At 40.6% G+C, this 22,439-nt stretch overlaps 1 protein-coding gene across 4 annotated transcripts in view; it reads right to left on the bottom strand.

Moving 5' to 3' along the window:
• Positions 1 to 22,439, bottom strand: part of Ca-beta (Ca2+-channel-protein-beta-subunit) — a 592,192-nt gene that overhangs the window by 471,919 nt on the left and 97,834 nt on the right. For 3 of the 4 annotated variants that reach the window (XR_010859801.2, XM_067145288.2, XM_067145290.2), the window contains exon 1: positions 14,857 to 15,320. The exons of the other annotated variant lie outside the window; for it this stretch is intronic. Coding sequence is in view for 2 of the 3 variants with exons in the window: in XM_067145288.2 (XP_067001389.2) it covers positions 14,857 to 14,943 (87 nt within the window). In the remaining variant the exon portion in view is untranslated. Of the gene's footprint in view, positions 1 to 14,856; positions 15,321 to 22,439 lie in introns of those variants that run through there. 4 annotated transcript variants of the gene reach the window in all.

Genomic DNA, 22,439 nt, shown 5'->3' with positions numbered 1-22,439 from the left:
AACTACACTCACAATATGGAGCAAAGGGGCTGAAATTCTGAAGACCTGCAATATCAACAGAACATTCCTTGAATGCTCATTACGGACTAAGAGAGATTGCAACCCATATAGCGAAGAAAAAATTGAAGGCGTAATTTGTAAATTTATATAAATCTGTAAATTATGATTAAGTTCTATTTCTTTATTTAATGTAACGAAATATGAGCTAGATTTCAAACTGTAGAGTTGGGAAATGTAGTATTAATAATAATAATAATAATAATAATAATAATTGTACCGGGAGGTACACCTCGACGCCGCGCATTCAAATCTAGCGCCTAAATGAACTCCTCTATTGGTGAAACAGTGAAACTGAAACTACACCAACTTGTAACTTTAGTCAGAAGATGTCACCACCTAAATATTGAGTAATTTTTTTATTGTGCAGTTTCGTAACCTGAGTGAATTTCTACTTGTTTTGTTTGACATTCGTCAAGAAGTTTGGATATTCTTCCACAGATGACACCACTAAAAACTATGATCATGCACCCTGGTGCGAAGTGAAAGAAACTATAATTTAAAGTTTTGTATTTCTAGGTTTTTTAAACTAATTGATGTTCATTTATTTTTGTGTTGGCAATATTTACTTTTTCTTTCCGGCAGTTTTGAATCCAACCAATCACTAATTTCTGTAACTAATTTTCCACCTATCACGGGCTTCTTCTCCGATTCTGAGTGTTACTTTTGAAACCTACCAATAAAATTCAGAGGGTGTGTCTTGATTAATCGTGAATGATCTCGAACCTTCCCTGATGGTTTATAAACTGCGGCTTTTTCTCGTTTCTTAGCCAATTGATCAACCTCCATTTGTGTGTGTGTGCGCTTAGCAGGAGGCGGGCGGCCTCTTTCGTCGGCAGCTAGTACATCTACAAGGTAATGGCCACATAACATCTTTCTTTCTTGCTAACTCCGCAGTTTAACCCGAGGGAAAGTTCCGAATCGTTAGCTATGTAACCTACTTTTCTAAAAATGTAACTTTCTGCAGGCCAATGTAAAAACTTCATAAAATCTTTAACTGTATATTGGGGATAGAGAGTGAAGTACCCTCTCGAGCTTCCTTTCATCTTGGTTTGAGGTGCCTACGTTTTTGTAACCTTTAGTTTCTGCTATGTATTAAAGTTATTTCCATCCGTGCTACCTCAGTAGTTTGGGATTAGCCCCTGTTTCATCGGCCTAGTGCCCTATAGGTTTTAATTTTTTTTGGAGCACAGTCGTCGCCTCCATTCAAATTGTACTCGGGTCCCTTATTTAACCTGTTTTTTTTCCACCAAGACCCTATAGGATGGGTACGAGATACCCCTGTTTCAAATTGTAAGTTGGGCCATGGAAGGCCAGGAGTGTAATATTTTCGAGACTGCCTCGAGGAGGCTGAAAGAAACGAAGAGCCTGTTAGCTCTTTTGCAAGTTTTTTTACTGTAAAGTGTGCATCTAGGAGGCTAGATATTGTGATTTAGAGAGCAAGTGTTCTTGAGTTAGGGGACCTCTGCCCCTCATTAAATAATATCTCTTCCTCTTGTAAAATTGTAAAACTAGGGGCTCAAAGCCCAAAGTGTTAAGCTTCTGAATCGTGGAATTTTCCCAATCTCGTTTAATGATTGCTATTTGTACCTGTAATATTGTTATGAGAAATTGTTAAGTTTGAAGTTCTAAAAGAAATATAACCTTTGTTAAAGTTTTAAATATATTCTTGACATCGTAGTTAGACCCACTCACTCCAGAACCTTCTTTCACCTCTGCTTTCCACGGATACCCCGGGATAATAATAATAATAATAATAATAATAATAATAATAATAATAATAATAATAATAATAATTGTACCGCGGCTACATATTCTTCGTCCAGTTGCACTGCGCTCCTTCTAGAAGGCCATCTGTGCTGTGAATTCTAAACTATGTATCTGAAGACACTTGGACCTTTAATCTTTATATGTCTCTACTTTCGGCCCGTTTGTGCTTTTAAGTGTCTTTCAAAAGGAGTGCAAGTGTTTCACCTCCTAGCATTTTGATCATGGCCGATCGTCTTAAGGATGGACAATTTATTTTTAAGGGAATTTTAATTTTCAGTATTGGTAAACCTAAGTGTTTGTAGTTCGTTTTTTTATGTGCTAAGGTTATCAGCAATTCCACGGCTTCCTTCTTCCTTAGTTATTAACTAATCAGGAATTTTGTGTATTTTTCTCTAGCCAATAAAAATTGGGGGTACAGGCTTTCTGCCTAGCTCAAGAGAGTTCTGGAACTTTCCCCTCTGAGTTGCTATGAAAGCTGGCCGCTATAGGGCCGTATTGTCATCTTCATCGTTCCGGTCTGGTGTGTGTGTACGGCGTATTTTAGGAGGCAGGGGCAGCCTTGCCGTCGTCGGAAGGTCCAACGACACCTAACGTGTAATAGCTCCAAGTATTTAACTTGAGGGGAAGGTTTCACAAACTTCTTTCATGAATTTAAAATTCTAAAGACTTAGTTTAAGTGTACATTTTCGGCAAGTCTGAGGACTTTGTTCAAATCCCCGGTGGGAAACGTGTAATTTAGGGAATAAACAGTGTTCACCCTCTATTAATTCCCACTCAACTTGGTGTGAGGTGACTAAGGTTTCCCAAACATTGAAATTCCTCACACTGTTTTGGAACTTAATATTTCGCATCTAGTCACCCCTCTGTAGTATAGTGTTAGCCTCTGCAACTTCGGGCCATAAGCCCGTTTGTGCTTTTAAGTGTCTTTCAAAAGGAGTGCAAGTGTTTCACCTCCTAGCATTTTGATCATGGCCGATCGTCTTAAACCTTTTATTTTGTACATTCAGGCTATTTAAAATGGGCACTCATTGCCCCTGTTTAAATTGTCTTGTCATCATTTATAGACGAGTGTGTAACAGACTGTCGAGCAGAAATGACAGTAAATACAGTTTTTGAAGTTCATCTTGTGTAAATTTGGCAAGAAGCTTGTGCCTCTGAGAGACTGGACTTCACTAAAATTTTGGAGCTCAGTCTCCTAGAATGTAAGTGAATGGAGCAGATATGCCCCTGTAAAATTCCTTGTAAACTGTTGAGTCGATAATCTTCTCTGTTGTACCTGATTTCTGAGTTTAAATCATAGTTATTGTGGGAGCAAACGATCTCATTGTTTACGGTTATTTTTTGTTTCCTATTTCAGAATATCTATTAAATTTTAAACTCAAGAAAGGAAAGAAATTCATTTTCAAAATTTAGTGCCTTAACTTATACTCTGATCATTTTACTGTCGACCCAATCACCCTAGACTTAGATGTTAGGCCCCTTTAAACAACAAGCATCAAGCAATAATAATAATAATAATAATAATAATAATAATAATAATAATAATAATAATAATAATAATAATAATAACTGATTTACGTCCCACTAACTACTTTACGAATTTCGGAGACTCCGAGGTGCCGGAAATTAGTCCCGTAGGGGTTCTTTTACGTGCCGGTAAATCTACCGACACGAGGCTGAGGTATTTCAGCACCTTAAAATACCACCGGACTGAGCCAGGATCGAACCTGCAAAGTTGGGGTCTGAGCCATTGAGCGCGGCTGTTTTGCCGAACATATACAGGTGGGTGTGTGTTTCCGATTGGCCGTGGGGGGGGGAGTATTGAATCGTAAATCATACCATTTTAAGTGCTCACCATCCAGAAGGTGACTGCAGTGTACGTTGTTTAATGATGATGATGGTGTGCGCGCGCGCGCGTGTGTGTGTGTGTGTGTGTGTGTGTGTGTGTGTGTGTGTGTGTGTGTGTGTGTGAGGTATTGAGTTGTTGTACCTAAGTTGTGCTGTACAGGCAACCAGGAACCTGTGCAGAGTTGATGTATTATTTTAGTGTCGCAGCAGGCGCGAGGTGGGGAATGGGATTTAAATCATGGAAACTTGTTTATGTATATGTCGTAGTGTTGGTAATTTGAGCGGAGTTGGGTAATAGTTCAGGGTAGATTTTATAGTAGACATGTTGTAGCAAGCAAGTGCTTGGATCGTCGTTTTCCTTAGCTTCTACATGTGTGCCGAGTTATCTTAGTGTATTTATTTGTGATTTATATGGTTTTCGGTAGTATCTCACTAAATTGTTGTATTCCAGTGGATAGCGAACCTGATGAAATGAAATGGCGTATGACTTTTAGTGCCGGGAGGGTCCGAGGACAAGTTCGGGTCGCCAGATGCAGGTCTTTTGATTTGACTCCCATAGGCGACCTGCGCGTCGTTATGAGGATGAAATGATGACGAAGACGACACATACACCCAGCCCCCGAGACAGCGAAATTAACCAATTAAGGTTAAAATTCCCGACCCTGCCTGGAATCGAACCCGGGACCCCTGTGACCAAAGGCCAACACGCTAATCATTTAGCCGTAGAACCGGACAGCGAACCTGATGACGAAGGTGAAATAATATCTACCAATCATCGGGTAGAATAGAAGTTGAAACAACTGTGAACACAATTCGTCGATGACTCATGCTGTGTATGATCAATACTATATAGCGAAGTGGTGTGCACAGACCACAGGTAATAAGTATTTATGTCCGACAAGCTATGCTTTCCAGAGCTCACTCAGATGATTTATTGGCTGTTCAGTTTCCTTACGACTCTGAACGTCAAGTCTTTCATTAATTTTATGATCCACATTACGATTTGAAGCTCTGTACTACACACAGTAGGTTCTAGAAGTTGGATACGTTGGCTGACCTCCGATAACTAGTCCGTTAAGCTCCTGCCTTCGGTTCGTAAGATAGAGTTTGACCGCAGTGGAGGTCGGATGTTTAAAAAGTACCGCCCAAGAAAATATTAGAAATCTAAATAAATTTTGTTACCTTTATTGATCTGTTTCATTGTCCGGCTCCATGGCTAAATGGTTAGCGTGCTGGCCTTTGGTCCACATGGCCCCGGGTTCGAGTCCCGGATGGGTCGGGGATTTTAACCTTAATTGGTTAATTCCAATGGCTCGGGGGCTGGGTGTATGTGACGAATTCAGTATCATAAATCACCCTAGGTAGGGCCCTAATCTTCACAGACATGCAGGTCCCCTAATAGGCCGTCTACGAGAAAAAGACCCCCACCAGGCCTCTCCGGAGGCCATACGCCATTATTATTATTATTATTATTATTATTATTATTATTATTATTATTATTATTATTATTTGTTTCATTCTCATCCTTGGCTTAGACAATATGAAAGTAGCAGAGTTACGAGCGATATCACAAACGCAACCTGCCCATGACGTAGATTGTGTGAAAGTGTCGCTCATTATGTTGGCAAATGGGTGCATTTCAGTGGGCATACAACCTCGCTTCTTCATGTCCCTTAAACGCCTGGGCTAATTATGACAGCTGAAGTTGAATCATCATCATCATCATCATCATCATCATCATCATCATCATCATCATAATCACTTACGACTGGCACCAGAGGGTCAATTCCTAAGGAGACATTGAACTTCTTATGAATAAACAAAATCCCGGACACTATTATCCAGTCCATAGCGGACTCAGCGTTGAAAAATTCATTGACGATTTTAGACACCACTTGTACTCTCTAACTTGAAGGACCATTTATTGGACTCTATTTTTCAAATAAAATCTTAGAGAGACAATCGACCTGGTGATGGCAATTGTAATCTTGAGTTCCTGCTTAATCCAAACATCATATAAACTAAATATTCATATGAACTGATTACGAGGCCGATCTTTTTATTACCAAACAGGGGCGCCTATCAGGTGGATTATTTCTCTCTATTTATTTCTATTATTAATGTACCTACTCCGTGTATTTGAATTGAGCGTCTTTTAGAAGGCCGTCTGTGATGTAAACCCTGCAGTGTGTATTGGAAGAAGTCTGGGCCTTTTATCTTCAGATGTCTCTACTGTCGACTTATGTGCCCCCTCTGGTGGGAGATGGAAAATTAATCTTCTAGGGAAAATTCTGTCCCATATGCTTGTTAATCTGAAGTGTTTGTAGATTGTTTTTTATGTGCCAAAGTCGTCAGCACTACATGAGTTCCTCCTTCCTGAATTTTTTTTCAATTCAGAAATTTTGGTATATATATATATTGCTAGTTGTTTTACGTCGCACCGACACAGATAGGTCTTACGTCGACGATGGGACAGGGAAGGGCTAGGAGTGGGAAGGAAGCGGCCGTGGCCTTAATTAAGGTACAGCCCCAGCATTTGCCTGGTGTGAAAATGGGAAACCACGGAAAACCGTTTTCAGGGCTACCGACAGTGGGGTTCGAACCTACTATCTCCCGAATACTGGATACTGGCCGCACTTAAGCGACTGCAGCTATCGAGCTCGGTTGGTATATATATTTAAAAGTCGATCAAAATTGGGGGTGTGTACAGGCCATCGGCCTAGAGAGTTCTGGAACTTTCCCTCTGTTATATAAGCTGGGAGCTTTTGGGCCATTTTGTCTTCTTCGCTCCATTCCAAAGTGCATACGTTCGTGGAGGCAGGGAAAAGCCTTGCCCACCGTCGGAAGGCCTACCAGCTCAAGGTAATGGCAGACATCTTTTAAATATGGGATAGCTCCAGGAAGCTAACTCGAGGGAAGGTTTCAATATTCTTTCTTAATGTAAATTTCTAAAGTTTACCATCCTCTTTTAAATGTAAATTTTCAGTCAAGTCTAAGGACTCTATTCAAATCCCACCGGGGAAATATACATAGGGAATAACGAGTGTTCTCCCTCTTTTAATTCCCATTCAACTTGTTATGTGGGTGATTCTGTTTTTTCTAAATTCCGAAATTGTTAACAGCATTTCGGAACTTAATATTTTCGCCATCTAGTCACCCTGTGTAGCCTCTGTAATTTCGGGCCATAAGCCCATATAGGATTTTAGCTGTTTCTCAAAGTGTATGTCAAAAGGAGTGCAAGTGCTTAGCCTTCTAGAATTTTGTTCATGGCCGATTTTCTTTAAACTTTTCTGTTTGTACATCTAGGCCATTTAGCATGGGCACTTACTGCCCCTGTTTAATTTCGAACCATTCATAGTCAACTGTGAATCAAACTGTCGAACGGGGAAGACATCCAATACCGTTCTGAAAGTGAATTAGAAACTTGTGCCTTTGAGAGACCTGGCTGTACTAAATTATGGAGGTGAGTCTCCTAGAGTGTAAATTGAGTGGAGCAGAGGTGCTCTTTGAAATAGTGTAACTTTTTGACTGGCATAATAATGATAATAATAATATAATATAGTTATATAGTTCTATTATTATTATTATTATTATTATTATTATTATTATTATTATTATTATTATATTGTACCGTGAGTACACCTCAACGCCGCGCATTCAAAATTAGCGCCTTAATGAACTTCTCTATCGGTCAAATGGCGAAACTGATAACACAACAAGTTGGCACTTTAATCAGATGATGTCACCACTGAAGTGTTAATTGTGTCATTGTGAAGTTTCCTAAACTGGTTGAATTTCTCCTTGTTTTGTTTGCGATCCATCAAGAAGTTTGGACACTTTTTCACAGATGTCACTACCATAAAACTGATCACGCACTCTGGTGCAAGGTGAAAGAACTTATAACTTAAAGAAGTTTTGTATTTGTAGGTTTTTATAACTGATCTATGTTCATTTATTTTTGGGTTGGCAATACTTCCTTTTCTTTCCGCCAGTTTTGAATGTAGCCAATCATGAATTGTTGTAATTAATTTTCAACCAATCCCGCATTTCTTGTTCAATTTGAATCTGCCAATAAAAATTAAGAGGGTGTGTCCTGATTAGTCTTGAATGCTCTCGAACATTCCCTGAGGGTTTATAAACTGCGGCTTTTAATGTTTTCTGGTGAGAGAGTGTGTGTGTGTGTGTGTGTGTGTGTGTGTGTGTGTGTGTGTGTGTGTGTTAAGGCAGGAGGCGGGGCCGCGTCGCCGCGTCTTTCTTCGGTCAGCAGAACATCTATACGGTAATGGCCACATTACTTAATTCTTTCTTGCTACCTCTGCAGCTTTATACGATTGGAAGGTCCGAATCTTTAATTATGTAACAGTACTTTTACAAAATTTAACTTTTCTTTTGCCTACTGTAAAAACTTAAAAAAATATTTAACAGTAAATCGGGGATAGAGAGTGAGTTACCCTCTCGAGTTTCCCTTCATCTTGGTTTGAGGTGGCTACGTTTGCGCAACCTTTCGTTTCTGTAATGTATTAAAGTTATTTCCATCCGAGCCACCTCAGTAGTGTGGGAATAGCTCCAGTTTCATCGGCCAAGAGCTCCGTAGGATTTTATATTTCTTTATCTGGAGTGCAGGGTACGCCTCCATTCAGCTTGTGTTCGGGCCGTTTATTTAACCTGTTCTTTTTTCGCAAAGGTTTCAATTTGTAAGTTGGGCCATGGAAGGCCAGAGAGTGTATGATTTTGATGTGGCCTCGAGTAGGCTGGAAGAAACGGAGAGCCTGTTAGCTCTTTCTAAGTTTTGTAATTGTGAAGGGTGCCTCTGGAAGGCTTGACATTGCAATTGAGGGAGTAAGCGCTCTTGATTTAGGGGATTTATACCCTTGACTTAATGGTTCCTAATTTTTTATTACATTTTTGTTAACTGGATCCGGTATATCTGGAATTGTAGAGCTACGGGCTTGAAGCCCAGAATCTGCAAAGTTCACTACTCTTGAATTTTTCTAGTCTTGTTTCAAGATTGCTTTTGAACCTGATATCTTGTTATGTTCACTAAGTGAAACATTGTTAAATTGTTGTTTTCTAAAGAAATATAACCTTCAGTTCAAGTTTTAAATTAAATTTCATATTGTGGATAGACACATTCACCCCGACATCTTCTTTCACCATCTCTGTATTCCACACAGACCCCGGAATAATAATAATAATAATAATAATAATAATAATAATAATAATAATAATAATAATAATAATAATAATAATAATAATAAAGTCACAACTGTAATCTGTCTGGAAGTAAGAAAGGGAGCCTGCCGTTGTAACGAAAATTCCGCTAATCGATTGTGAATGGCAGTAGACAAGTGAGCCTGCCGTTGTCATCACAACTTCTCAACTCGCACTTTACATTGGAAAGAACGTATGGAAACCTGCCCATGCTGTTTCTCAGATAACGCTAAGAGACATGCAATTTAAAGAAAATCTTCTTCATTGCATGTATTGTAATTTACAGTACTTCGATATCCGTATACAATGTAGAATATCGTAGCGAAGGACGGATACATTTGCTAGTGTAAAATAAAATAATGAAAATTAAAATAAATTCATAAAATTACGAATTAATTTAAATAAACTAAATTGATATTAAAAAGACACAACTTAAGTTAAATGTAAAGAAAAAGTAAAACATGAAGTAATTCATTAAGTAATTAAATATTTTTGTCAAACTCATAAAGCCTCCGTGGTTCAGGCGGCAGCACGCCGGCCTCTCACCGCTGGATACCATGGTTCAAGTCCCGGTCACTCCATGTGAGATTTGTGCTGGACAAATGAAATGAAATGGCGTATGGCTTTTAGTGCCGGGAGTGTCCGAGGACAAGTTCGGCTCGCCAGATGCAGGTCTTTCGATCTGACTCTCGTAGGCGACCTGCGCATCGCGATGAGGATGAAATGATAATGAAGACGACACGTACACCCAGCCCCTGTGCCAGAGAAATTAACCAATTAAGGTTAAAATTCCCGACCCTGCCGGGAATCGAACCCGGGACACCTGTGACCAAAGGCCAGCACGATAACCATTTAGCCATGGAGCCGGACTGCTGGACAAAGCGAAGGCAGGACAGGTTTCTTTCCGGGTACTCCGGTTTCCCTGTCATCTTTCATTCCACGAGGATGCAGAGTTGACTATATACAAGGTCTAACTTCAGACACAGCTGCCCAAATGAACACATATATTTCACTGTTTCAGGAAGATCCACGAAGTGAAGACACTACCTCAGCTGGAAGGAAACTGCTTTCCTCAATTGCAGAGGCAAAGAAAGATGCTTGGATCAAACTTATGGAGGAAACTGACATGTCAAGGGATAGCCGAAAGGCTTGGAAGCTTCTCAAACGACTTAGCAACGATCCAACCAAGGGACCAGTCCATACAAATGTTACGGCAAACCAAATCGCAAATCAGCTTGCCATCAATGGGAAAACAAATCACCCAATAAGGAAGATGGAACATAATATTCTAAAAAGCGAGGTAATGGAGTCCAGTAACCTATCCCGGCCATTTGAAATAACGGAATTACAGAAAGCGATTCAATGCGCCAAAAATGGAAAAGCGGCAGGATTAGATGATATCACAATAGAACAAATAAAACACTTCAGTTCAACCACACAGGCATGGCTTTTAAAATTCTTCAACAACTGCTTTACTTCCCTAAAAATATGGAGAAAATCCAAGGTGATCGCATTTCTGAAACCTGGAAAGGAACCTTCGAAGCCCAAAAATTTCAGACCAATCTCCTTACTCTGCCACCTATACAAAATAATGGAAAGAATGTTGCTCAATCGCTTAATGGGAGTAGTAGACCAAGTCCTAATCCCTCAGCAATGTGGCTTCCGCCCAGGAAAGAGTTGCACAGCACAGGTTTTACATCTAACCCAGCACATCGAGGACGGGTTTGAAATGAAGAAGATTACTGGTGTGGCTTTTGTGGACCTCTCAGCCGCCTACGATACAGTAAATCACAGGATATTATTACACAAACTTTATAGAATGATTACAGACATCAAGGTAACCAAGATGATAGCTACTCTCCTGGAAAATCGTCGCTTTTTTGTCGAATTCCAAGGACGCCGAAGCAGATGGAGGAATCAAAGGAATGGACTACCTCAAGGCAGTGTACTGGCTCCTATTCTTTTCAACATCTACACTCATGACCAGCCATTACCAGAAAATACTAAAAGCTTTATCTATGCCGATGACCTTGCACTTACTACTCAAACTGATACCTTTGATGAAGCGGAGATCTCTTTAACTGCTGCATTAGAAGAGCTAGGTACCTATTATGAGAAAAACCAACTCAAACCAAATCCAGCTAAGACTCAAATTTGTGCGTTCCATCTGCGGCATGCGCAGGCCTCTCAGAAACTCAAAGTACTATGGAAGGGGAACTTACTGGAACACTGCTTTACACCAAAGTATCTGGGAGTTATGCTGGATCGCACATTAACATATAAGAAACATTGCCAAAACCTGAAACAAAAGATAGCTGCCAGAAACAACATTCTACGAAAGTTATCAGGAACAAGCTGGGGAACACAACCACAAACGATCAGAACATCAGCTCTAGCTCTATGCTATTCTGCAGGAGAATATGCCTCCCCGGTTTGGTACAGGTCAGCTCATACGAAGCAGGTCGACATCGCTTTAAACGAAAGCTGCAGGATCATTACTGGATGTCTGAAACCTACACCCATTGAGAAGGTCCCACTTTTAGCTGGTATTGCTCCCGGTGAGATTCGTAGGGAGGTAGCAGCTAACAAAGAAAGGCTCCAGGCATCTTCTTCAGAAGCACATCCTCTCTATGGATACCACCCAGCCACACAGAGGCTAAAATCTAGGAAAAGTTTTCTCCGCACATCAGTTAACCTTGAGGGGAAAGCAGAGAATGCTAGAGTCACAATGTGGAAAGAAAGAATCCACCACCTTTTCAACTGGATAGAGCCGAAGGAAAGTCTTCCATGTGGACACCAGGAGAAGTGGGCAGTATGGAAAGCCCTTAACAGACTCCGTACAGAAGTCGGCAGAACCAAAGTAAACTTGCGGAAGTGGGGCTTCTCAAGTGATTCATCACTTTGTGATTGCGGAGAACAGCAGACGATCCAACATCTATGTCAGTGTGTTTTATGCCCTTCAATGTGCACTATGAAAGACTTGATTGCAGCCACCCCCAACGCTATTGACGTCGCCCAATACTGGGCAAGCATCATCTAGCTCTCGAATATTGTTGCTCTATCTGTGATTGTATAATAGACTTGTATATTTGTATAGTAGGAATGTAGATATCTTGTTGGTTTTTGTTAAATATCTGTAAGTAAAGTTGATACTTCTGACACGAATAAAGAAAGATTCCAGCAACACTCTCCATTACAATTTTAATCCATCTGTCCGTCATTTATCATTGCCCCAGACGAGCGCGACAGATTTCAGCAGCCGGCACAATACCTATCCTCGCCACTAGATGGGGCTTCATTCATTCCATTCCTGACCCGGTCGAATGACTGGAAACAGGCTGTGGATTTTCATTTTCAGTCAGAATCATTTTTAATGCTATTTGTTTGGTACGTCCATCTATAGAGATCTTCAGCCTCTACTTGCACCATGTGATATGAATGTAATTTGAATGGAGGAAGTGTAGAGTGTTGAATGTGAGGAAAGGAAGATTAAGGACGACACAAACACCCAGTCCCTAGGCCAGGTATATTAATCATTTACTATTAAAAACCCCTGGCCCAGCCGAGAATTGAACCCTGGGGCCGCTGCGTGACAGGCGGACGCGTTGCCCCCTACACCGCGTGGCCGGACTAGTCAGAATCATACAATGCAATGGTCCACTTTCGTTATTCTGACTTCCTCTTGAATAGTCCTTGTCAAGAAATAAGGATGAGAAATACTTGGAATAATATTTCAATTAACATGATGATGATGATGATGATGATGATGATGATGATGATGATGATGATAATAGTAAAATAAAGAAACCGAAAACTGTTTATCCATGAAATGCGATTGCCATAAATACCCTGAAGCATCTTTTAAAGTTCTGTTCCAGCGTTAGGTCACCTAAAGGGCACACATTACCAGAAATTCATGAAATCCATCACATGAGCTGAATTCCTAGGGTGGACTGAATTACTCAGTTTGAACACTATTTGACCAGGTTGTATTGTACACAAATAATATATGCTCCCCTACCGGAAAGAAATTAACAACATGAATTCGGCGTATAAAAATAAAGCCAAGCACATTACATATGAATACATTTTAAGATCAGAAGAGGAATATTATACCATCATTTACTGTGAGGATTTTTAGCATTAGCTTTAAATTCTCATGCGATGCTTGTCTATTATTATTATTATTATTATTGGTCATTTATCATCTCAACCTCTTACTGCCCGATATTATTCTCTCCGGAAGGTTTTATTTTACAAGTTTTTTTTGCGTCGCACCGACACAGATAGGTCTTAGGGCGACGATGGGATTGCGTAAGAAACGCACTTATCTAAACACCATAACTCGTCACACTCATAAACACTGAATGTTGCTCTATTCGACGACGGGAAAGAAGCGGTCGTGGCCTTAATTAAGGGACAGCTCCAGCATTTGCCTGGTGTGAAAATGGGAAACCACGGAAAACCATCTTCAGGGCTGCCGACAGTGGGGTTCGAACTCACTATCTTCCGAATACTGAATACTGGACGCACTTAAGCGACTGCAGCTATCGAGCTCGGTGTCTCTCGCCGGAAGTCTGGGCCTAGCAACCATGTTTCAACACATTTTATTTTTAACAATCAACAACGTAAATAGAAATGATGCCTACACTGTCTAGTCAAGTGTGGCGGTCGTAAATAAAATCACAAACTACCGTTGTCATTCGGATCTGTATTACTTACATGTTTATAAAATCAATAAAGTGCAATATACCGTTAATGATGACTTCATGGCACATCATTTAGCGAGAGTAGATGGGTGGGGGTGTTTCAATTATAGTGTACAGGAAATACGGTGTAATTATTTACTGCGGAAATTACAGCTTAATTTACAACCACATGCAGTAAACAACAATGGCGGCCATGATCCGGCATTCGTCATAACAAGCATGGCCTCCACATGAAGTACCAGCTGCATGGCCTCCTGAACATCACGTACGTGCTTGTAGCAGTGACCACACTTCATGCACGCAACGGAGTAAACACGGAAAATACCAGTTAGAATTGATTCTAAGTGCCACTTTGAATGCAAATTCCTAAATTTTTAGGAACCTTAAGGATAATATTGTATAAAATATGAAATTTTGAGTAGAAACTTTAATACTGATTATAACTAAATTAATAATGTATTTATTACTTATTATTACACATTCCTGTCGCTCTAATCAAATAACAGTATATTAAAAATAATAAACACATATTTAGAGAAATCTAATGCAAAGGAAATGAAGAAATAGCAAGTAAGTGATTTTGGCTCACACCGGCTCAATTATTCCAAAGTGTAATCTGTAAACTTACAATTTTACTACAGTGATCACTATAAACAATATTTTGATTTAACATAGAAATATTGAATTTTATCTAATTCCATTAAATTTGACGAGAAGAAGAGGCACAATTATAGGACATATCTTACGACACCCAGGACTTGTTTAGTTTGTCTTTGAGGGAAGTGTAGGCGCTAAGAACAGTAGCGGTAGACCAAGGTATGAATATGGCAAGCAAATTAGAACAGATGTAGGATGTAGTAATTAAGTTGAAATGAAAACATTAGCACAGAATAGGGTGACATGGAGGGCTGCATCAAACCAGTCTATGAACTGATAACGCAAACAAAAACAACATTAATGGCAAGTTCCTGGTGTATCTTTAACTTCACTTTAAAATTCTTAAGCACTGGGTAGTAATAATCAATATTAATAAGAATTGGTTCAGTTTGAAGATAATTCACTTCCCTTATTTTACGCTGAGACATGCAAATCTGAAGCATACAGTGCAATATTTTTACATTAAGCGTTCAGTGTTTCAGCCCACATAAAAAAAAAAAGACGACTTACCGAAACATCCAACTTTGTCGTGCAAAACAATTCTAAGAGCACTGATCTGAAGAAGAAAATGCACTCACATAAACGCACATTCACACACACCTACCTGGGTAAAGAGTTTATTATACCCTTGGCTGTATTGGTTATATCCTATCATATTTCGACATGTCCCCGAATCCCGTTTCTGCACCATGTATTCGGCCGTTTTTGACAAATTTCGGAACTAACAAGAAGAATAATACCGGACGTAAACGTCGGAAGTGATGATGATGACGATGATGATATTGTAGCAAACCGATGATGTGGCGCAACTGAGGAACATTTTACGACGAAACTTAAAACAGAAAACAAGTGCGTTTCTTACGCACTTATCTAAACACCATAACTCGTCACACTCATAAACACTGAATGTTGCTCTATTCGACGACGCGGTAGACCGAACTGTCAGTCACACTTGATAAACAGATTCACTTCACCTACGCGCAGTGGTGCAGATTGCAAGGAGGAGGAGACCAGCTGGTAGAAACAAGGTGGTGTATTGTGTTTTCACCCCGCGCAGCCCGTACACGATTCAGCTGCTGACACTGTCTATGCTGCTATATCCTCTTGCCCAACTGCTGTGTTTTCGATGCTCACTGCGCAGGCGTCCTTATCGATTGAAATTTTCGTAGAGACAACCGCGTCCATTTTGCTCCTTTGGTGGGGGTGTGTCTGTTGTTCTACAGTTACTTCAAGTGGGGGGGGGGGCAAGTGGGGGAGAATATCTAAGAATCAAGCATGAGTCCTTCAAGCAATATCCTTATTTTGTTTGTTTGTTTGCTTGTTTGTTCGCTTCTTCCTCTGATGTTTAACCTGTCTCTGTCATTGACGACATGTGGACTAGGGTAAAACATTTCGGCCGGGAAAGCTCACACGAAATGGTTAAGTTCATTGAACCCGCGAGGCACACTATGGGCCTATATATATGAGAGCGGCCGGATTAGGACTGTTTGTCTAAGTGGGTCTGTATACAGTAGTATAGTTGTTGACTTGTCAAATAATAATAATAATAATAATAATAATAATAATAATAATAAACAAATTAGTTGGTTAATTGGAGTGAAAAAAGTATTTATCAGAAATGAGGGTTACGAAAACATAAATCTTAGACAGACTTCCCTTTATTTATTTATTGATTTATTTCTAAATCCATTTACCCTCCAGGGTTGGCTTTTCCCTCGGACTTAGCGAGGGATCCCACCCCTACCACCTCAAGTGCAGTGTCCTGCAGCGTGAGACTTTGGGTCAGCGGATACAACTGGGATGGAGGACCAGTACCTCACCCAAGTGACCTCACCTGCTATGCTGAGCAGGGGCATTGTGAGGGATGAGGAGATTGGAAAAGATAGACAAGGGAGAGGGAGGGAAGTGTCCGTGGCTTTACGTTAACTACGATTTAGGCATATGCTTGGAGGAGAAGTGGGAAACCTCGGAAAACCACTTCCAAGATGGCTGAGGATGGAATCGAACCCATCTTTACTCAGTTGACCTCCGGAGGCTAAGTGGACCCTGTTCCAGCCCTCGTACCACTTTTTCAAATTTCGTGGCATCGCGGGGAATCGAACCCGGGCCTCCGGGGATGGCAGAAAATCATACTAACCACTACACCACAGAAGCAGACTAATTTATTTATTTATTTATGTATGTATTTATTTATTTATTTATTTATTTATTTATTTATTTATTTATTTATTTATTTATTTATTTATTTATTTATTTATTTATTTATTTATTTATTTATTTATGCCTGTATATGTGGTGAAGTAAGGGTTAACGGCCCTCTCTTACACTTCGCAATAAGATTGGGAAGTTCAGGGGTTTTCTAGAAAAGGACCGAAAGAGTGTGACTGTCTGGACGGATGAAAGAAGAACACTGTGCAAGGATGAAATCTGTGGTGTAGTGGTTAGTGTGATTAGCTGCCACTCCGGGAGGTCCGATTTCGATTCCCGGCTTTGCCGCGAAATTTGAAAAGTGGTACAAGGACTGGAACGGGGTTTACTCAGCGTCGGAAGCTCATCCGAGTAGAGAGGGTTCGATTCCCATCTCAGCCATCCTGAAAGTTATTTTCCGTGGTTCCCCACTCCTCTTCCAAGCAAATGCCGGGATGGTACCTAACTTAAGGTCACGGCCACTTCCTTCCCTCTTCCTTATCTATTCCTTCCAATCTTTTCATCCCCCACAAGGCCCCTTTTTAGCATAGCAGGCGTGGCCGCCTGCGCGAGGTACTGGTCCTCAACCCCAATTGTATCCACGACCCAAAGCATCACGCTCCAGGACACTGCCCTTCATACGATAGAGGTGTAATCCCTCGCTGGAGATACCGAAAATAAAAAAAAAGGAGACAAAAATAGGAAGATACCCTTACGTGGTCCATCGGTAGCCGAAATAAAATCATAATAATAATAATAATAATAATAATAATAATAATAATAATAATAATAATAATAATAATAATAATAATAATAATTGTATTTAAGCAGTATCGATATTGAACATTTAAAAAATAGTTACACTACGTTTTAATTTCCCTTTGGTAGTACGACTTCAGCCATTAGCCTCCTAAATGGAAAAATCAAGGTGTGTTCCCTTCATTTTCAAGTGGCTCCAGTTCAACGCTGTCTACTCTAAAATTAGTGTGAGAATCAAAACAATTCCTGTGTTAATAAACACTAATCGAGGCGTAATTACCTGCTAAGATAGTATTTTAAGCCATGATATCCCTTTTGTTTAATTAGACAGTAGATTATTTAATTTTAATCAATTTAATTTTATCAACGTTTAATGTGGAGCCAGCAGATTTGATTTTCCATATCTGTTCTCAATTACAGGCAGCTCTCTTGGTCTCTCAACTTGGGAGCGAGGGTTGGCGCTCAAGTGTTCTCTAACTGATTCTGGCATTTCTTTATTATGTAGCCGCAGCTAGCGGGTGCACTCAGCCGGGCTGAGTAGCTCGGGCGCTAGAGCAGCTGACCTTCGGACACCAGCTTGGCAGGTTCTATCCTGGCTCAGACCGGTGGTATTTGAAGGTGCTCTAATACCTCAGCCTCTTGTCTGTAGATTTACTGATACGTAAAATAATTCCTGTGGGGCTAAAATTTCGGCATCACGGCGTCTCCGAAAACCGTAAAAAGTATTTAGTGGGACGTAAAAGCCAACAACATTATTATCATAATCTTCCTCACAAGGCTGAGTACACTCCATTCCATAGCTCATACCACGTTTTAAATCTTTTTTAGACTAGCTTGGGTCTCCAGACAACACACCGAGACTTGGCCTGTCGACAGCTAATCGACAAAATAAATGTACAGTGAAAACTCCGTAAAGACGACCTCTATTGCCGACCGATTTCTTCAGGAATCGATTTTAAACCCCATAACGACAATATATTTTGTACCTCTATTTAAGGAATGACTCTCTTTCCGACCAACGACTAGGTATTTTCTTGGTTTGACTGTAAAAATATTCCAGAGATAAAACTACTGCATACAGTATGTCTCTAAAACTGAAGTAAAGTCTATCTGCCTGTATCGTGTAGGTAAAAAAATGAGCATCGTTAATGACTGACAAATCTATTCATCAAGGTGCTTTTATAACATAGATTTTACAATGATAGGTGATCTCACGTGGGGTACGAATAAGGAAGACTTGATGACAAGACCAATTTTTGAAGAATTGCTCACACATTTTTAAAAGATAATGAGTAGTCAAGACATTTGTCATGTCACTCAACTGCAACTGAAGAAAGTGGAACTCAGTTTTTGACGTCAAACACAACCTGTAAACTGCAGCCCTTGTATCAAGGCATCATCTAAGTATTTAAGCCAGATTACAGTGAGCGCGAACTTCGATCTGCGATTGCCCATATAGGTGAAGGATCCCTTGAATCAGATTTGGTAAACAATTGTCAGTGATGCTGTTTGGAGGATAACATCACCGTGGCAGGATGTTCCAACCTCGACGATTACGAAGTGCGTAGATTCCTGCGGTTTTTCATAAAGTTATAATTGAGGATCTGGATGAAATAACGGTTTAGGCACGTTAGAGAAATTTTCCGACTATTGTACAAATAATATTCTGCGTGCTCTGGTGGTCTACTTAAAACATATTAATTCAATACCTCTTCCATAGAAAGCGCGGTCTGCATTTTAAGATCGCAGCCCTCTAACCAGTTATTCCAATAACGGATTAAGAAATATGTTTAATTTAGACTATAACGCACAGAATATGCGGTTTTGTTTGATATTTTTGACATATTCAACATAAATATCATCACCACTAATATTGCATGAAATTGGTTTAAAAAGTTTGAAAAGAATGAACCTCAATATCTCAGAACCATGTTTTTGAAGGTAAGTCGTTATTTCATCCAGCTCCACAAATACGAATCCTTACCTGACGAAGTGAAACATGGACGATAAATGGCTCAGAAAGAAAGAGAATAGAAGCTTTTGAAATGTGGTGTTACAGAAGAATGTTGAAGGTGAGATGGATAGATCGAATCACGTATGAAGAGATACTGAATCGAATTGGTGAGAGGAGATCGATTTAGCGAAATTTGACGAGAAGAAGAGATAGAATGATAGGACACATCTTAAGACACCCAGGACTTGTTCAGTTGGTTTTTGAAGGAAGTGTAGGTGGTAAGATCGGTAGGGGTAGACCAAGGTATGAATATGACAAACAGATTAGTGCAGATGTAGGATGCAATAGTTACGTAGAAGTGAAAAGGTTACCACAGGATAGGGTGGCATGAAGAGCAGCATCAGACCAGTTCTATGGACTGAGGACTCAAACACACACCTGACGAAGACGTAGTGGACTCAGCCATTCTTACTCAGCTGACTGGGACAAGATGAACGGGTGCATGGCGCTCTGGAATGTTTTAAAGATCTGAGAGAAAAACGGAAATACGGAGCTGTGCAGGAATTAATGAAATATTGCACTGTGCACGTTTATTTTTTTGTTTTACGTCTGAAAATGTAAGTCACTTCACTTGTAAAGCATGTGTTCTTTCTCCAATAAATGTAGATATATATATTTTTTTACAAGTTTCTTTATGTCGCACCGATACAGATGGCCTATGGTGACGAACGCTGTAGAAAATTCCGATGGCCTTTCTATGGGCGATGAAGATAATAAAGATGATGTAAGCGATGGTTGTATCGGAAAAGATATATATATTTTCTATTTGCTTTACGTCGCACCGACACAGATATGTCTTATTGCGACGATGGGACAGGAAAGGCCCTAGGGATGGGAAGGAAGCGGTCGTGGCATTAATTAGGGTACAGCCCCAGCATTTGCCTGGTGTGAAAATGGGAAACCACGGAAAACCATCTTCAGGGTTGCCGACAGTGGGGTTCGAACCCACTATCTCCCGATTACTGGATACTGGCCGCACTTAAGCGACTGCAGCTATCGAGCTTGGTTATCGCAAAAGAAACCGCCTGTACAGGTTAGACTACGATGTTATTACAGGAAGTGTTATTTAATATCAAAATATACACAAATCGGTTTCTCTGAAAGTTTGAGTAGGTACTGAACGTTTCAGCGGCCTTTTCGATTCAATTATAGAGAGTGTGGAAAAGTATACTGTTAAAAGAAAATTACGTTTAAATAAGCGCAGATCAATTTATTACCTTTTGTAAAAGGCAGTGATAAGCAGGCAGGGTTGCCACCAAGCACGAACAAATTAGTCTAACGTTTTAACATGCTTGCCCTAAATTGCACCATATTTAACGGGGGGGAAAATATTAAGAAAGAGAATAACTTCAAATTATTTTGACATTTATTAGAGTAGCTAGTGCATTACTCTCATGAAGACCGAGTGATTTGGCCGTGCGGTTAAGGGTGCGCAGCTGTGAGCTTGGATTCAGGAGAGAGTGGGTTTGAACCACACTGTCGGCAGCCTTGAAGATGGTTTCCCGTGGTTTCCTATTTTCACACCAGGCAAATGCAACGGCTTTACCTTATTTAAGGCCACGGTGGCTTTCTTGCCACTCCTAGCCCTTTCCTATCCCATCGTCGGCATAAGAGTTATCTGTGTCGGAGCGATGTAAAGCAAACTGAAAAAAATGGAAGTATTAAGGGAATGGCCTGACAGGGAATTTGCCAGCTGGGTGACAACTCTAAATACAGATCAAGGGTGACTGAATGGCGACTGACCTCCCCTTCCCCCCACCCCCACTCTCCAACAACGTCTCCTTTAGGAATAGTTTTATTTTCGTTCTTGGAGTGCTCGTTCCTTCAGGTGTTCTTTTTACACATTTCAAGAGTCATCGTATGTTCTTGATTACATGGGGCAGAGTACCGGGCGAGTTGACCGTGCGGTTAGAGTCGCGCAGCTGTGAGCTTGCATCCGGCAGATAGTGGGTTCGAATCCCACTGTCGGCAGCCCTGAAGATGGTTTTCCGTGGTTTCCCATTTTCACACCAGGCAAATGCTGCGGCTGAATCTTAATTAAGGACACGGCCACTTCCTTCCCACTCCTAGGCCTTCCCAATCCCATCGTCGCCATCGGACCTATCTGTGTCGGAGCGACGTAAAGCAAATAGCAACAAAAAATATGGGGCAGATTATCACGCGGTTATGCACCTTAAAACGACAATCACTACAGCCACCACTAACCCCACGGTGACTCTAAATATGTCCATGTCATCGAAGTTCTTCGTTGAGGGGCTTGTCAGTTTATTTATTAAAAAGCTGCATTGACATCAAATATTAAAAATCAAATTCGAAGTGTTCGCCTCTGTGGTGTAGTGGTTAGCACGATTAGCTGCCACCCCTGGAGGCCCGGGTTCGATTCCCGGCGCTGCCACGAAATTTGAAAAGTGGTACGAGGGCTGGAACGGGGTCCACTCAACCTCGGGAGGTCAAATGAGTAGCGGCGGATTCGATTCACACCTCAGCCATCCCGGAAGTAGTTTTCCGTGGTTTACCACGTCTCCTCCAGACAAATACCGGGGTGGAATCTAACTTAAAGCCATGGCCGCTTCCTTCCCTGTTCCTTATCTATCCCTTAAAATCTTCTCATCCCCCACATAGCAGGTGAGGCCGCCTGGGTGAGGTACTGGTCCTCCTTCACAGTTGTATCCCACGACCCAAAGTCTCACGTTCCAGGACATTGCCCTTGAGACGCTAGAGGTGGGATCCCTCACTGAGTCTGAGGGAAAACCGATCCTCGGGTTAAACGGATTAAGAAACAAACAAACAAACAAACAAATATCCTCAGGCGCATTTTGATGTTTTAATGCCCACGCCGAATGTTCTGCATTGACTCACATTAGCGCTTGTAGTGGTGCTTCAGTGAAACAATACATTGACTCACATTAGCGCCCGTAATGGTAGGAAATGGCAAACTGCTAATCTAATCGACGGGATAACGATGATTAAGAAAAGGATTGTCGTTTTTTGGGAATAAATAAAGAATAAATTCTCATATTTGGTTATTTTTTATTTACCTAAAAATCGTCGCTCATATCCCTGGGATGTTTTCAGCATTAAGTTACTTGCCTGAAGGGGTGGAATTGTGGATTTTTGTTTTGTTGGGAGTACGTTGCTAAGAAAGATATGTGGTGACATGGAGTGTGTTAGTAATCCTCAGCTTGTTTCCAGTCATTCAACTGGGTCAGGAATGGAATGAATGAAGC

Source organism: Anabrus simplex, chromosome 4 (assembly GCF_040414725.1).
Source record: "Anabrus simplex isolate iqAnaSimp1 chromosome 4, ASM4041472v1, whole genome shotgun sequence".
Classification (NCBI taxonomy): Eukaryota; Metazoa; Arthropoda; class Insecta; order Orthoptera; family Tettigoniidae; genus Anabrus; species Anabrus simplex.
The sequence above is the reverse complement of the archived record's forward strand: the minus strand, read 5'-3'. Positions and strand labels throughout refer to the sequence as shown.